The sequence below is a fragment of the Rosa rugosa genome, chromosome 4 (genome assembly GCF_958449725.1).
Source record: "Rosa rugosa chromosome 4, drRosRugo1.1, whole genome shotgun sequence".
NCBI classification, from domain to species: Eukaryota; Viridiplantae; Streptophyta; class Magnoliopsida; order Rosales; family Rosaceae; genus Rosa; species Rosa rugosa.
Window position 1 is genome coordinate 19,205,613 of NC_084823.1, and position 17,804 is coordinate 19,223,416.

The 17,804-nt window shown below is 37.4% G+C and overlaps 2 protein-coding genes and 1 long non-coding RNA gene across 3 annotated transcripts; all 3 read right to left on the reverse strand.

The window, feature by feature from the left end:
- Positions 1-478: 478 nt before the first annotated feature.
- On the reverse strand, positions 479-1,491 carry LOC133745331 (EG45-like domain containing protein). Its single transcript, XM_062173388.1, has 3 exons — positions 1,293-1,491; positions 889-1,165; positions 479-711 (listed from the first exon to the last, which is right to left on the reverse strand). The coding sequence occupies exons 1-3, from the start codon at positions 1,414-1,416 to the stop codon at positions 705-707; spliced, it is 408 nt and encodes a 135-aa protein (XP_062029372.1). The 5' UTR covers positions 1,417-1,491; the 3' UTR covers positions 479-704.
- Positions 1,492-2,687: 1,196 nt separating this feature from the next.
- Positions 2,688-5,428, reverse strand: LOC133707330 (uncharacterized). The gene is made up of 3 exons (XR_009845057.1): positions 4,622-5,428; positions 3,839-3,915; positions 2,688-2,957 (listed from the first exon to the last, which is right to left on the reverse strand). It is a non-coding gene; the product is annotated as an uncharacterized LOC133707330 (long non-coding RNA).
- Positions 5,429-12,446: 7,018 nt separating this feature from the next.
- Positions 12,447-17,214, reverse strand: LOC133707328 (uncharacterized). Its single transcript, XM_062132884.1, has 9 exons — positions 17,183-17,214; positions 16,771-16,863; positions 15,645-15,785; positions 14,899-14,931; positions 14,610-14,786; positions 14,249-14,281; positions 13,897-14,136; positions 12,797-13,151; positions 12,447-12,708 (listed from the first exon to the last, which is right to left on the reverse strand). Exons 3-7 carry the CDS (start codon positions 15,781-15,783, stop codon positions 13,925-13,927), a joined length of 594 nt encoding a protein of 197 aa, XP_061988868.1. The 5' UTR covers positions 15,784-15,785; positions 16,771-16,863; positions 17,183-17,214; the 3' UTR covers positions 12,447-12,708; positions 12,797-13,151; positions 13,897-13,924.
- Between the last annotated feature and the right edge of the window lie 590 nt (positions 17,215-17,804).

Sequence of the window (17,804 nt, forward strand, 5' to 3'; positions counted from 1 at the left end):
TTTGATTTACTACTTACCTTAGAAATAGTACTTGTCTTATTAAGCACAATTGTAATTTGTATATAATTCCTTCTTGTAAGGTGAATGAATGAAGAATTATTCAGCCAAAATTGTCTCTTGTTTCTTGTTATATTTTGACTCAAACGACCCGCCACCAATATTTTTTAGTGGACTCCAGCACCACTGATCCTCCATCGATCTGCACCATACAATGCAAATCCCCTCTCAAAATCCTTCCCTCTCCTCAAAGAGAAACCATCCCTTCCACTAGTGAAGATGAAAACGAGGAGGAGCCCTAAACCAAAACTCAATTTGTCCATAGAAATAGATCAGATGCAAGAGAGTGAAGAGACGCAAAACCGAGGTAGGCATGCCAACAACTCTAGCAGAGCACTACTAGGATTTTTTTTTTTTTTTGAATAACTATTGTACGCGTATGATTATTGTTGGAACTCAAATTTTTAGAAGATACAAAATATAAAAGGAAATAGAGCAGAAATTATTGAAAACTATTATAATTGTAATTGTACACTTGAAATGGAGTAAGGCCTCTCTGTTTATTTAATCATCTAGATATATTTATTCATAATTAAGGTTAGTCATCACTCGTGAAACATGATATTTCCCAGTTGTACTGGTTTTTCTTATTACAAGTGGCCCTTGATTGACATCATTATTACTCCGAGACACTATGAGAGCAGCCTTCAAACCCTGCATGTAATAAAATGTTGAAACAATTAAACTTTCTACCAATTACTTTAATGTTCTATTTAGTTATGGAGGCTGATAGAGTTCAAATCGTTAAACTTGTTAGTTTTCATACACAATCGCGATCGACAAGCTTAATTTGCTATAAAACAAAAGTACAAACTGGTAATAGGTACTTACTGAGTATACTCAATGTTGATTTTTCCAGCATCAGGATTCGCAATGGCAGAAAATGCTTCTTTGGAGAGATCTATAGTTCCATGGCATCCAGGAGGACAATAATCGACAATCTTTACGACAACGCTGTTACCCTTGCAAGGTTGTGGTACACCTTGGTTAGTGCCTCCAATGCATTTCACTCTATACTTTCTTCCACAAGCCGCTCTGTTTCCCCAAATGACATCGCTTGCTGCAGCTATCATCACCCCATCGTTCTGGTATCCATAGCATGACGAAGCTGGACAGATATGAAAATATTCATTTGTCAGTTACAATATTGCCTCGATTGCTAGATTAGTAAGTTATAATTTGTTTTTTGTGTTGTTCACATATTGATTTGCGTATGGAAAAATTCGTATACTTACGAACATAGGGAGGTGTATAGAAGGTGGCAGTTCCCTGGGCAGCAAACGTGACTGAGGGAAGACATATAACCACAGCCACCATCACCACCATGAGAACACGGATTTTGAATCCCATTCTTTCCATAACTGATGGCTAGTAACTTATACTGAAGCAGTACTATGTGGAAGAAAAAGCTTCAATCTCTGTGGAAAAAATTTAAGCGCCTTCCTTCATCTAATATAGGAAAACAAGAAAGTTGACCACGTCATGTTACCTGCGTCATTTTACCGATTTTCTGACTAAATCAACAGTATGGTCCATAGCCTTCATTTTCTTATGTAGAACAATTGCCCAGAATATGCCTTCTCTTCTATGTTTTGGTGGAGGAAACTAAAAAGTCTTTACATATAGTACGTTGTTTGATAATTGCATGCACAAAAGTCTTAAGTCTAATATGTATAGAGGGTTGGCAACAAACCCACTAGACTGTGGCCAAAAAGAAAAAAAGAAAAAAATTAGATTCATCAAGATCATTTCTCAAATATAATGTTAACTATTGATTTAGCCATAAAGCGTGGTATTACTATGTAATTTGAATCATCTACATGCTCTAGATCTTTTTTCTACTTTCATACTTTCCAGAAGGAAGCAAATTCATACACATCAAAGAAAAAGAAAATCCGAAATTCTTGAGTGAAATGATCACTTTCGTCATCATTTTAGGGACTGATAAAAAAAATACTGTTGTCTATTTGTCATTCATTTGTTGGATGACATTTATAGTTAAGTAAATCAGTAGAATTAATACTTTGTGAACCAAAAAAAAAAACTATTTGATCCATCTAGTACGCACATTTTGTGATTACCATCTAGTACGTACATTTATGATTATTGCATACCCAAAAGTCTAGTCTAAAGAGGGTTGGCAGCGGACCCACTAGACTGGTCGATCCACATTTCTTAGATACTAGCATGCATGCCCGCGCGTTGCTGCGGGTTTTGGAACCGACTGTGCAAGTTTTGAAAGATCAAAAATTCAGTTCATATATATAAAACAACTGTTGTTAAAACAGCTTGTCAAAAATATATAGATTCATGCTCCATATTAGGAGCTAACATTACCATTAGTATAGCTGATCTGGTAATCTTCAAATATATATTACAACTGCTGTTAAAACAGCTTCTCCAAAATACAGTGTTCTACTTATAGGCTAACATAGTGATTATATCAAAAGTGACATCAGTTGTCGAGAGGTTGTTAGCCTAGTGATGATTAGCTGTGGAGGTTGTCCAAAAAGTTGCTGCCTCCATTTCTATTTACACAAAAAAGTGACATGATATTTCAGTCCATTTTTTCTTTGTTCATAGTGTCTGTGGATGATGTTGCTGATTCAGTGCTGTCACGCCCCGAATTTTGAATAATAAATTCAAATCCGAAACATGAATTAAACCACTTAATTAAATAAACGTTCTGAATTTTTTTCTCAATATAATCTCACCACAAGGTACACAAACTCCAAATCTCGAAACCTCGAGTTCATTATTACAATTCACTCTCACAAGCAATATTGTAAAGCTCTAAATGAGCATAACACACCTCACAACTTACAATTGCTGTAAAACTCTAACAATTGCTCTAACCGCACGATCACCGTCCTGGTTCTCCCGTCCTGTAGGATTACCCGCTACACAATTTGAATAGTGTACCGGGAGTTGCAACAACACAAAACCCGGTAAGCTTTTGACAGCTAGTATGAGTAAACAAGAAAGAACTGTTGATTTATTAAATTACAAAACCACCACAAACCCACGTTACTTTCTCACTCTCATATATATATATAGACACTTATGAGTTACTCTCAATTTAGCTCATAAGATCACTCACTCTCATATATATATATAGACACTTATGAGTTACTCTCGATTTAGCTCATAAGATCCCTCACTCTCATATATATATATAGACACTTATGAGTTACTCTCAAATTCGCTCATAAGATTTCCCAACATTTGGTAGACAGACTCATATATATATATATAGACCCTTATGAGTTACTCTCAATTTCCCTCATAAGGTTACCATATATATATTGACACTTATGAGTTACTCTCAATTTCACTCATAAGGTCACTCCACATTTGGCAGACAGACTAGAGCTCTAACTGAACGTAACCACTCGTCCGGCCACAGACGTGATTACGATTTAATACTATTAATAACCACCAGCCCGGTACGAGAGCGTGATTCACTAATAGATGCCATGGTCACCTCGTGACCTAGTGATCTCCACAGATCACAACAATTTATTGTTCCTCAACAATAAAACTCGACACCTCTCACAATATATTGTTTCTCAACAATAAACTCAATACCTCTCACAATATATTGTTTCTCAACAATAAACTCAACACAACTCCAACAATACATATTATTTCACGTAATAATATATATACAGACATTCACACAGGAATGTCTAGTAATACCAACAATAGTTCGTATGATTGCAACAAAATAAGCAATTAATTGTATTGGGTTCGTAATATGAACCACGTGAGGTTTACTCACCTCGATAATCCCGCTGCGTCTTAAATTCAGCTCAAAATACGATCCACAATCGTCCACCAACTCAAACCGTCAATCACCTAGTCAGATACGATCTTAACTTAGCAATCATTCATAACCCACACATATACGGAAATCCAACGGTCGGATTCTAATTTAATGATGATCCAACGGTCAGATCGAATTTATACGATGATCCAACGGTCGGATCTGAATTTAATGATGATCCAACGGTCGGATCCTCACGGATCGCCTTTAGGATCATCCTCCAAAATTATCACGAAGACTCAGATCTTCTTGAATCACTCTAACAAACATCTCCATAAAATTATATGAAAATCCGACGGTCAGATTCTCACGAATCGCCTTCCGAATCACTATTTCTCAATTATACGAAGATCCAACGGTCGGATCTTCGCCGGTGACCTCACAAAGTCACCGGGACAGTCATACGATCAACATATCCAAAATTGAAGCAAAACCGATGGTCAGATCTTCACAGATCGTAAACCGAAGATAAACGTAAAAACGTTAAATAGTAACGTCAAAACGAAAATCCACTATTTATCAACTTTTTCTAACATGACCATGTTATATATCAAAACGCTCGTATGGATGCATAGATCATCGCCTAGATAATGAAAACTCGAAATATGGTCTGATGCGCCGCCACAAGCGGTGGTCAGTGGGCGGTCAACGCGGCGGTCAACGCCAGTCAACCACCTCAGATGGCAAAGTGACCAACTACAAACTGGTTCAAAATGAAAGGGTGGTCGACTTTCATACCTGGAGCTAAGCCTGGTTCGGCCTAGATCGTCCTAGATCAAGCGTTGAAGTTGGATTAATCTCGTGCGTCTGATCAGATTCCAGATTGAATCAGGGACGTCGAAATCTTCAACTCGTGATCTTTCACTCCACACTCCAAATCGTCAAGCAAGGCCTATATGGGGATGATCAGGGGGAGGAGGAGATCACGAAAATGGGAACGATCGGCCCATGCAACGCCGGAAAAATGGAATTCCGGTCGGGTCGGATTCCTCTTGGCTGGCTTCTTCGATCTCCATCTGGGGGCAGCGGCGGGGCAAGGCGACACCGGAGGGAGGCCGGGCTTGGAGCGGCGATCACCATGGTGTCCGGGTCGTGGCCGGAGGACGCCGGAGGAGGAAGGAAAATCCGGGTCGGGTCGGCTAAGACCCGTTGGGTCTGACGGTCGAAAGAAGAGAGAGAACGGAGAGAGCTGGGGGACTGTTCAGCAAAAATGAAAATGTTTCGTCCTTAAATGAAAAATCAGATATTTTTCCTATTTATAGAAAATTCCCAATTTTCAAATATTCATAACTTAATCATACGAACTCCGAATATTGCGTTCTACATGTCCACGAACTCGTATCGACGAGCTCTACAACTTTCATGAAGGAAGTTTTCCCAAATTTTGAACGTATAAAAAGTCAACTTTGTTGACCCCCTAAAAACGTTCGTTTTCGAAAATAAAACCGTTCGAACTAATTCCACAACTTCTCCAAGCTTCGTACTCGCTCCTACTATCGTGAAATCATTTCTAAAAATCCACGGAATTTAATTTGGATTTTCCAGGGTATTACAGTCTACCCTCCTTAAAGAAATTTCGTCCCGAAATTTGAGCGTAAGTCAATTCCTCTCGATTAAGGTTGACCTAACCATAGAATCTCCATCTTTTCCAAATCTGTAGTAATCTACAGAGCCTCAACCCTTTGTATAAAAATACATTCCTATGGCCACTAAATCCTTTCATCACAAACGTAAACGCACAACACAACTGTTCAACATCAATCCACATCAATTACACAAAATCATCACATGGATCATCTCATAGATCCTCACATAGATCTTCACATAGATCATCACATAGATCTTCACATAGATCATCACTCTGTACTGGCATACAAGCACAGTAAACACTCTCACAAAGTGTTTCGCTACTCAATTAGCATCACGGTAAATCTCCATAGTAAAACTTAAGATGCATCACTCAAAACAAATCATCCCCAAAAGCACGCCAATAAATTATGTCATCCAATGATGATGACTTGGGCTTGCTCAATCCTTGGGTTAAGCACTAGGGTTGGCCAATTGGGCCTGAAGAAATCGGACCATCCACATTTCGAACCGGCCCAAACCACTTTGGGTTTAACATTTGGGCCTACTATTCGGGCCGAACAATTGGGCTTACCATTTGGGCCTACCATTTGGGCCTACCATTCGGGCTTACTATTTGGGCTTACTATTTGGGCTTACTATTTGGGCCTACCAATCGGCCCACCAACTTCCAGCTCGGCTACGGTATGAAATTGTACATACCGTATATACGTATGCATACCGTACAGATCGTATATACGTATGCATACCGTACAACTGTATATTCGTATGCATACCGTACAGACCGTATATACGTATGTATACCGTATATACGTCGTATATCAAGCATATACGAGATCCAAAAATATTTGTAAGAGGTAAGGTTCGAACTCCCGACCTCAAACACGAAGGTTTTGCTCCCAACCACTGAAGCAAGAGCTGCCTTCATTAATATATGCTCACGTGTTATATTTATTATGTCATAAGCGACATAAATAAAATAACGGGGGAGGCAAGGTTCGAAACCTTAACCTGCTGCACAAGGGCTTTGCCCACCAACCACTGGAGCACAAGCTGTGCTTAATATAATGTGTACAAATGTTTTACTTATTATGTCATAAGCGAACATAATAAAAATAAACGAGAGGCAAGGTTCGAACCTCTGACCTCTTGTACATGAGCCTTGCTCTTCAACCACTAGAGCACCAGCTGCTCTCGTTACTATCCATGCAACTTCTTTTATTTATTCTATCATAAGCGATAGAATAACAACAAACTGTCGGTACACTCCACGTGCCACGACACGTCTCTTCCGTGATTTACGGAAAGCAAATCACTTTCGGCTAAAGCTGTCTGCCACAGCGTCTCGAGGTTCGGCCTGTCCCCTTACACGCTCAACACGCGCCAACAGCTTTTCCGGGTTTCGGGGCGACTTTAATCCAACGCGTGGATTCAAATTCTGAGATCGTTCATCCAACGGTGGAGATCTGCTCACCTTGTTCTATAAATAGGTGCATTCTGGAGAAAAACTGTTCACTCCAAAAGAAAAGAAATTTTTCTTCCGAGCTCAAGTCTTTCTCTCTCAACTCTTCAGCCTTTCTCTTCTCAAATCCTTTCTTCATCAATTTCAATCCTTCTCTTCTGATCTTCTCTCCCATCTAGTTGATTCAATCCCATCTTTCCTCTGAACTTTCAGATCTTCAATATTTTCCTCCAAATCTTCAATCCTTCTTTCTCAGATCTTTTCTTCCATTTGAAGATTCGATCTCATCTTTCCTCTGAGAATCTCAGATCTCCAATCACCAGTTCAACAACTCCAATCCTTCTAACAAAATCTCCCTCAAACACTAAACCATGTATTCCTCGATTTCCACATCCTCTCACCCCATGACCCAAGAGCCACGAACTCTGCAACTAATGGAGCTCCAAACCCCGCAACAAATGGAACCACAACAACAGCAACCAACAGAGGAGGGAGGAAACACCCAAGCAGCTGGAAGTAGTGCCAACATGGATTTCTGGCGAAGCCGTACCAGGTGGATTCCTACTCCAGAACAAATAAGAATCCTCAAGGATCTTTACTATGTCAAGGGATTTAAGTGCCCAACTACAGAGCAGATTCACGAGATCTGTCTCCAGCTGAACCAGTATGGGTATGTTGAGGGTAAGAACATTTACTTTTGGTTCCAGAACGTCAGGGCTCGAGAGAAGCAGATGAATAGGTGTAATCAGGCTGCTCCAGTGCCCATGAGAACTAGTTCTCTTGGTACTGGTAGATCCATTGATCTCAATTTTGGGTCCACTGGTTCTACTGGTGCTGGTGGATCCATCGACATCAATTTTGGGCCAGCTGGTGGATCCATTGACATCAATTTTGGGTCCACTAGTTCTACTGATGATGGTAGATCCATTGATCTCAACTTTGGTTCCACCTATTCTACTGGTAATGAAGGATTTACTTAAATTTTGTTTCGTATTCTTCCTCACACTTCAACACTAATACCAGTACAACTCTTTTGGCACAACAGGAGGACAAACATCCCTGCAACAACGAGGAGGAGATCACCAGGAGGTTCAAACTCTTCCTCTGTTCCCCGTGCACGGCGAGGACGTCTTTGGTAACCTGAAGGCTACTTCCGAGGAAGGTAGCGCTTTTGGTTACTATTCTGGTGGCTCAGGCGGTTACCACAGTGGCTCAAACGTTTCTCTTGAGCTCAGCCTAAATCCATCCGGAGCTGCTGACTAGGCTTAGTATAGCATAGTCCTCGTTTTTTTTTTTTTTTTTTTTTTTGTAATATAAAATCAATAAGATGGTGTGCATGTTTTCTTTTCTTTTTGTTTAACCAACAACAACACCAAGGATCGAACCTTGGTCACCCAATACTATTTTCAAAACCATAAACAACTCTACTGCACACATCTTTCATAATGATGCAATAAAAACAATCACTCAAAAAGAATCCAACAATCAAATAAGTCGCATCGAGGTCTAGCTAGTATCCTCTGAGTCAAACCAAACACAAACAATTTCGTCGTTAGAATTAGGGTTTAATAAAGCTAAACACATCCTGAGTTAGCTAGGAAAAACCCACATCCTTAGAGTTACCCATACAAATCTTATAAAATCTCAACCATTTCCTCTATTAATTGCTCCATTAAACTTACCACAATTCATACCCTATGAATTTACGATTTAGAAACCGAATCAAACTCCATATCACATAGTAATTCACTTGAACCACTATGGATATACCTAACAAAGTCACTAAAATCAATATCCGAAATTGCGTTTAACTATATCACCTAAGATCAATCACCAAAGGCACACACTCTCATCCAACATCCTTCACAAGAACTGATTCTAACTTTCCCAATTAATTACACCAAAATCAACTCCATTTCAAAACTTTAAGTGTCCCGCCTACTTAAACTTAAAACACAAACAACCTCAAATTCACTTCAGTCCAACTCCATACTACGATCCAAAACTTAAGAAAACTAGTTCACAAAATCAATTTCCTTCACTTAAATAAAACTATGTCCACAAGTCATAGTCAGGTCAACAGACCAAGGTGTCCAAATGGAGAATTTCCAATCCAGTTGTCTTTGTGAAACGCAAAATATCAATCAAAAATGATGCTCGCAACATCAACCACGTATATAAAACACGTTCCTCGAACTCGATTCAATTTTAGAATCACTAAAATTACTACTAGTCCCACTTCAATAACCCTTATGATTATAGGTACTTGTAGATAACTTAAATATATAGTCGTTCGTCTCAATCACTCAAACACAAGATCAAACTCCGTTCTCGCACCTCAAACTCTGCTCAACAACTTACAAACACATGGAAGAATTAACCACAATAATTCCTTCCCTAACCGCAACACTACTCACAACTCCACATGAGTCAAGAATCTATTCAAAAACATTAGTATATCCAACTTAAAAAGGCAAAATTACTATCGATTAATACTCGTATCCACATTACAGACGAGCATAGGTCCACACCATGCCTTCAACCAAACACTTCAACAATCAAAAGAACCTCATTTCCATAAAACAATCCTCGTTGACTTAACAGAGTTGAATCAAGAGGTTTCTATTCCTCAAGGATTGTAACTCGCGGCCACTGAACTTATTCCAATACGAACCTACAAGACAACTGTAAGGTTCTAAGTACAACCCCTTCGAATCTCCATCACCTAAGGAGTATAGTATGCTTGGCTAATACATGTATAACACCTAAAACACAGTATAAGTCAAATACAAATTCATATTAACCAAGTCAATACTATAGGGAAGGTATTCACGTTCCTAAAACGACCTAGCGGCCTAAACAACTCCCAACACTCACGCATACCCAATGACTTAGCCAATACCGAAGAGCACACGATGGGGATCCGCTGCAGACGGGCCATCACTCGGAAGGTATTGACACATCACCAAATATGCACCTTACGCTCTGATACCAAACTGTCACGCCCCGAATTTTGAATAATAAATTCAAATCCGAAACATGAATTAAACCACTTAATTAAATAAACGTTCTGAATTTTTTTCTCAATATAATCTCACCACAAGGTACACAAACTCCAAATCTCGAAACCTCGAGTTCATTATTACAATTCACTCTCACAAGCAATATTGTAAAGCTCTAAATGAGCATAACACACCTCACAACTTACAATTGCTGTAAAACTCTAACAATTGCTCTAACCGCACGATCACCGTCCTGGTTCTCCCGTCCTGTAGGATTACCCGCTACACAATTTGAATAGTGTACCGGGAGTTGCAACAACACAAAACCCGGTAAGCTTTTGACAGCTAGTATGAGTAAACAAGAAAGAACTGTTGATTTATTAAATTACAAAACCACCACAAACCCACGTTACTTTATCACTCTCATATATATATATAGACACTTATGAGTTACTCTCAATTTAGCTCATAAGATCACTCACTCTCATATATATATATAGACACTTATGAGTTACTCTCGATTTAGCTCATAAGATCCCTCACTCTCATATATATATATAGACACTTATGAGTTACTCTCAAATTCGCTCATAAGATTTCCCAACATTTGGTAGACAGACTCATATATATATATATAGACCCTTATGAGTTACTCTCAATTTCCCTCATAAGGTTACCATATATATATTGACACTTATGAGTTACTCTCAATTTCACTCATAAGGTCACTCCACATTTGGCAGACAGACTAGAGCTCTAACTGAACGTAACCACTCGTCCGGCCACAGACGTGATTACGATTTAATACTATTAATAACCACCAGCCCGGTACGAGAGCGTGATTCACTAATAGATGCCATGGTCACCTCGTGACCTAGTGATCTCCACAGATCACAACAATTTATTGTTCCTCAACAATAAAACTCGACACCTCTCACAATATATTGTTTCTCAACAATAAACTCAATACCTCTCACAATATATTGTTTCTCAACAATAAACTCAACACAACTCCAACAATACATATTATTTCACGTAATAATATATATACAGACATTCACACAGGAATGTCTAGTAATACCAACAATAGTTCGTATGATTGCAACAAAATAAGCAATTAATTGTATTGGGTTCGTAATATGAACCACGTGAGGTTTACTCACCTCGATAATCCGCTGCGTCTTAAATTCAGCTCAAAATACGATCCACAATCGTCCACCAACTCAAACCGTCAATCACCTAGTCAGATACGATCTTAACTTAGCAATCATTCATAACCCACACATATACGGAAATCCAACGGTCGGATTCTAATTTAATGATGATCCAACGGTCAGATCGAATTTATACGATGATCCAACGGTCGGATCTGAATTTAATGATGATCCAACGGTCGGATCCTCACGGATCGCCTTTAGGATCATCCTCCAAAATTATCACGAAGACTCAGATCTTCTTGAATCACTCTAACAAACATCTCCATAAAATTATATGAAAATCCGACGGTCAGATTCTCACGAATCGCCTTCCGAATCACTATTTCTCAATTATACGAAGATCCAACGGTCGGATCTTCGCCGGTGACCTCACAAAGTCACCGGGACAGTCATACGATCAACATATCCAAAATTGAAGCAAAACCGATGGTCAGATCTTCACAGATCGTAAACCGAAGATAAACGTAAAAACGTTAAATAGTAACGTCAAAACGAAAATCCACTATTTATCAACTTTTTCTAACATGACCATGTTATATATCAAAACGCTCGTATGGATGCATAGATCATCGCCTAGATAATGAAAACTCGAAATATGGTCTGATGCGCCGCCACAAGCGGTGGTCAGTGGGCGGTCAACGCGGCGGTCAACGCCAGTCAACCACCTCAGATGGCAAAGTGACCAACTACAAACTGGTTCAAAATGAAAGGGTGGTCGACTTTCATACCTGGAGCTAAGCCTGGTTCGGCCTAGATCGTCCTAGATCAAGCGTTGAAGTTGGATTAATCTCGTGCGTCTGATCAGATTCCAGATTGAATCAGGGACGTCGAAATCTTCAACTCGTGATCTTTCACTCCACACTCCAAATCGTCAAGCAAGGCCTATATGGGGATGATCAGGGGGAGGAGGAGATCACGAAAATGGGAACGATCGGCCCATGCAACGCCGGAAAAATGGAATTCCGGTCGGGTCGGATTCCTCTTGGCTGGCTTCTTCGATCTCCATCTGGGGGCAGCGGCGGGGCAAGGCGACACCGGAGGGAGGCCGGGCTTGGAGCGGCGATCACCATGGTGTCCGGGTCGTGGCCGGAGGACGCCGGAGGAGGAAGGAAAATCCGGGTCGGGTCGGCTAAGACCCGTTGGGTCTGACGGTCGAAAGAAGAGAGAGAACGGAGAGAGCTGGGGGACTGTTCAGCAAAAATGAAAATGTTTCGTCCTTAAATGAAAAATCAGATATTTTTCCTATTTATAGAAAATTCCCAATTTTCAAATATTCATAACTTAATCATACGAACTCCGAATATTGCGTTCTACATGTCCACGAACTCGTATCGACGAGCTCTACAACTTTCATGAAGGAAGTTTTCCCAAATTTTGAACGTATAAAAAGTCAACTTTGTTGACCCCCTAAAAACGTTCGTTTTCGAAAATAAAACCGTTCGAACTAATTCCACAACTTCTCCAAGCTTCGTACTCGCTCCTACTATCGTGAAATCATTTCTAAAAATCCACGGAATTTAATTTGGATTTTCCAGGGTATTACAAGTGCTTCCTTCCCTGTTATTGTAAAAGTAATAAGTTATAGAAGAAGTTAAAGAAGTGATAGGTAAACAAATAAAATGACGTGCAAGCATGTAGTTGTTACCTGCGGGGTCTTTTGTCTGGATTGGTAGCAAATAGTTGTCTTCTTCCTTTCTCGACAGATCTTTTTTTGTCATACAGTGGATGAGCTGGTGTGCTGGCACTTGGTTGATTCTTTGTGCTTGGAAAGATACCTTTCACTATGAAGTCATTTGCTTCATTGTTTTGGATTTGGAAAATGTGAATTTGCCCTTTTGTTTGCAATATTTCCTGTGGCAATGTTTCCTGTGGACCATAAGGGTACTTGTCTATCTATGAGGTCTCTGCAAGTTATTCCAAACAATTGTTCAGCTGGTTTTCCTCTAAGCTTGACTGTGGCTTCACTGTTTGGATCTTCAATGGTGGCATAGACTCTATAACTGTAAAAGTATGCATCATTATTAGTAAGGAATATATTTGGTTACTAATTTTGGGAGCAGCTTTATGTTTGCATTGTGTTTTCTTCATTCCTACAGCTGAAGATATATATAAAACAACTGCTGTTAAAACAGCTTCTCAAAAATATTTAGATTGATGCTCCATATCAGGAGCTAACATTACCATTAATATAGAATCATGCTCCATACCAGTGATTTAAGAAGTTAAAGGTTAGTGTAAGAGTTGGTGCAAATGTAAAAATTGGAAGGAAGGAGAATAAGTGCATGTCAAACCATGATATATCACCAAACTTGATGCCAACCTATAATATATATACTGGTGAGAATTGCAAACCTTAGCAGGAAAAACATGAACTTGATTGCAGAAAGTGAAACAAACATAGTAATAGCAAAATCCAATATCAAAATGAAGCTAAAGACCCAACATTTCCATAAAAATTTGGGAAAAATGAAAAAGGTTATTGAGACCAATAATCTTAAAAACCAAATAATCCAATTCTTCTATATCTAATTCTAGTAGATTAAGAAATGAATTTGGTGCAAGAAATCATTTTCGTGCTAGTAGGTGTAATTGTTGAGGTTGGTTTCAACTTTCATTCATCAAGTGGTAAAGCAAATGGATAAAGTAAGTAGAATAACATATCTATTTTATTGTCACTTTACTGCAATAGTATACATTTTCATGAATGGTTAACAAAAAAGTGGATATTAGAAATTTGAATTTTACCATGGAAGAGGTATTTGCATGCTGCGGTCTAGACAGACTCGCAGGTCTTCACCCTCAGTTTATATTTGAATTCATAGTCGCAGGTATTTGAATTTTGATGAGGAAACAGAGCCTCATTTACAATCATGGCAGAATGTCCTTGATCATTTGTAATTTGTCTGTCACGGTAGTCAAATATATTGACATTTTGATCACTGCTGCACAAACTTTGGTTATGTTCGATCAACATAGGCTGAGATGCTGTAAATACAATTTGAATAATATTAATTATTTTAAATCTATAAATAGAAAACAGATTTCACAAAAATTACTCAATTGCATCATCATTATAAACCTGAAAATATAGAGTTACCTTCTTTCAACCTTCTTGATTTTCTTTGACAACCTGTGTATATATCAGAAACAATAGCAAAACTTTGATCATTAGTCAATAATAGGAAGAAAACTTGCTACACAATTTCAATGCTTACTTATAACATTTTAACTAACCTGCATATTCATAACGAAAAAACATATATATATATATATATATATATAAAACAGGAAACTAACTAATTGTATATTGGAAAACTGAAGACAAAAGCAGAAAATCAGTAACACAAACTAAAAGAGAAGACACAAATCTCACTAAAAAGGTGTTTCTAATTTCACCAATTTGTACAAATGGAACAAAACGACAATTATCAAGAACAATTCAATATCATTGTACTTACCCATCGAAGTTGTATTGTCAATATTTGAATTTTGATGAGGAAACAGAGCCTCATTTACAATCATGGCAGAATGTCCTTGATCATTTGTAATTTGTCTGTCACAGTAGCCAAATATATTGACATTTTGATCACTGCTGCACAAACTTTGGTTCTGTTCGATCAACATAGGCTGAGATGCTGTAAATACAATTTGAATAATATTAATTATTTTAAATCTATAAATAGAAAACAGATTTCACAAAAATTACTCATTTGCATCATCATTATAAACTTGAAAACATAGAGTTACCTTCTTTCAACCTTCTTGATTTTCTTTGACAACCTGTGTATATATCAGAAACAATAATAAAACTTTGATCATTAGTCAATAATAGGAAAAAAAAAAATGAAAACACTTATAAAACATTGTGGAAAAGGAATATCTCTGACACACTCTGGGAAACTCATATTCTATTCTTTCAACTATGAACTAAGGAAGATGATGATCAACTCTATTTTCATTCAATTCCTAATTGAAAAAAAAAAATCAACTACCATTATTACTATGATGTCTTAATTAAAAAGTTAAGCTTCATTATGTAACAAAACTTAATTGGTTAATCAAACACAATATAATAATATCAAATGGAATGTAAACATATTAATGCATGAACTCTGGTAAAGAAATAAATATAGAATGAAGGATGAAATGCAGTGTAAGTAGTTAATTTGACAGCTCAACAAAAAGCAAGAACAATCAAAACACCGATCTTCAAATGAATATTAGCAGATGCATATTTATCTATGCCTCTGTATTGACAACTTTACAATTGAGACGCAAAATTAACCAAATTTTAACACTACGAACACTGTCATGACTAAAATTCATATCAACCAAATTCTAAATTTGGAGGGTGAAGGTATTGCAACAACTAAAGAAATTTTTAACTCACAAAATTTCAAAGCCATAGTTATTAAATAAAATAATGTAGTCTGCAATTTCTTTTCTCCCAATCCATAAAAACTCAAATTTCTTACTAATACGTTGTTACTTACCTTGTTTCCACTTTCTTGATATAATCTGAGAATGTGTGTCCATATCAATTCTCTCTGCCTGTCTTTGAGTATCTTGATCTTCTGTATTATCATCTCGTAGAAGTCTCATAATCTTTGTCTTTCCAGTTTTTGCTGCCATTACTGTATTCAAAATGAAGAGCAAAATGAGATATAAGCTACAGAACTAAAGCAAAAGCTTGGAATAGAATTGACATGCTCTGTGTGATACTGATTCAATATACTGCAATGCAAAATACGAAATACTAAATTAGAGATATTAATTCACAACTCATATGCTCTATTTTGGTTCCAAGAACAGCAAAAGTAGCACAAATAGGAAATAAGAACTCAAACAACTTTGGAAACTCATTGATATTATTCTAGAGCGCTGCTCCTCTATTTGGTTTAAAGCATTTTAAAACACTACCTAAATTTGTCTGAGTTAGCCGTTAGTAGAACACAAAGTTTATGTCAATTGTTGGCTACATGAAGTGACAGAATGAAACCTGTAACTCATAGAAGTAAAAATATAAGCTGATGAATAAAACAAACACAGCTTACACTCTGTTTCAGCAAGTGACAGAATGTTGGCTACATGGTTTAAAGCATTTTAAAACACTACCTAAATTTGTCTGAGTTAGCCGTTAGTAGAACACAAAGTTTATGTCAATTGTTGGCTACATGAAGTGACAGAATGAAACCTGTAACTCATAGAAGTAAAAATATAAGCTGATGAATAAAACAAACACAGCTTACACTCTGTTTCAGCAAGTGACAGAATGTTGGCTACATGGTTTAAAGCATTTTAAAACACTACCTAAATTTGTCTGAGTTAGCCGTTAGTAGAACACAAAGTTTATGTCAATTGTTGGCTACATGAAGTGACAGAATGAAACCTGTAACTCATAGAAGTAAAAATATAAGCTGATGAATAAAACAAACACAGCTTACACTCTGTTTCAGCAAGTGTAGTTTTTAGATGAGCATCACTTTCAGTTTTTCTATAGTTTTTAGATATCCAAAATACTGGATTTATAAGTATTTATGACCACTCTATTAACAGACCTCTAGGTTTGAGACAGATGAAAGTAGACTTATTCAACTTGAAAGTTTTAGGTAAACTTACTTTGCTTATTCAACTTATGAATCTGCTCCTCCAAGATCTCGGGATTCTTCTTCAAAATCCCCACTTCCCTCACCTTCTTTCTTTCTTCTTGTTCTGTTAAGTATAAATGACATAAACTGAGAAGCGTATAATAAAAACCTAACAATCAAGAACACCAGAAAAGCATTGTAAATGCTCAACGTTTATAATCTAAAACTTTGCTTGAAAAATTGAGAAAGTATAAATTTGAAGAACTGAAAACAATCTATGAACTAAACTATACATCGATAGAAACCAAGTGCCTAAAGTTTACATCAATGTGAAAAAATAAAAATAAAAATAAAAACATTGGAAGAATACCTTCCACAGAATCTCAGATTACAAACAAAACAAAAAAAAGCAAAAAAAAAAACCAACAAATCAGATCCAATACCTTCCACTTCGTTTCTTTCAAGCAAAGAAAAGCTCCTCTCTTCTTCCTTCTCCTTCTTTCAAGTAAGAAAGATTCCTGTCCTCTCTGTTTGACAAATAACAAAACTTCAAGTACAAATAAAAAAAACTTTATAAACCTTAGATCCATAATTAAACCTCAAAATCTCAAGATTATGAACAAATCGAAATAAACCCATCAAAACAATCAATGCCAATCAATAACAAACCCATATAAACTTTCCGACAAAAACCAAAAAAAAAAAATCATAACAATAATAAAATCTCACCCAAAGTCGTATTCTTTGTAGAGCCTCCAAAGAATATCTCTATCCACAAAAAAATATGATGCAGGTCAATTCTTCTTCCATTTCCTCCACAATCACTCTGCCTCTCCTGCCCCAAATCAATTAGTAGATTGCAGAGATCCAACATGCAGAATCAAATCCAATAGCTTACTGCGAAAAGAAACCAAATAACTTCATCACCGTCCTAATCGAACTGAAACACATAAGAGATTTGAACTGATAACTAAAGCCATAAAAAACAAACCTTCACAATCAGAAATTTTCGCACCCGCCCCTCAGTGTCTAGGAAATTTTACCACTCTCTTTCGCTGCAAATTC

Excerpts from the sequence above, each read along its gene's own strand:
- LOC133745331 (XM_062173388.1), bottom strand. The coding sequence starts at position 1,416 with ATGGAAAGAATGGGATTCAAAATCCGTGTTCTCATGGTGGTGATGGTG. Across the intron at positions 1,166-1,292 it reads CTATACACCTCCCTATGTTC|CTTCGTCATGCTATGGATAC; the intron begins GTAAGTATACGA and ends ATATCTGTCCAG.
- LOC133707328 (XM_062132884.1), bottom strand. The coding sequence starts at position 15,783 with ATGGCAGCAAAAACTGGAAAGACAAAGATTATGAGACTTCTACGAGAT. Across the intron at positions 14,787-14,898 it reads ATCAAGAAGGTTGAAAGAAG|CATCTCAGCCTATGTTGATC; the intron begins GTAACTCTATGT and ends TTGTATTTACAG. Across the intron at positions 14,137-14,248 it reads ATCAAGAAGGTTGAAAGAAG|CATCTCAGCCTATGTTGATC; the intron begins GTAACTCTATAT and ends TTGTATTTACAG.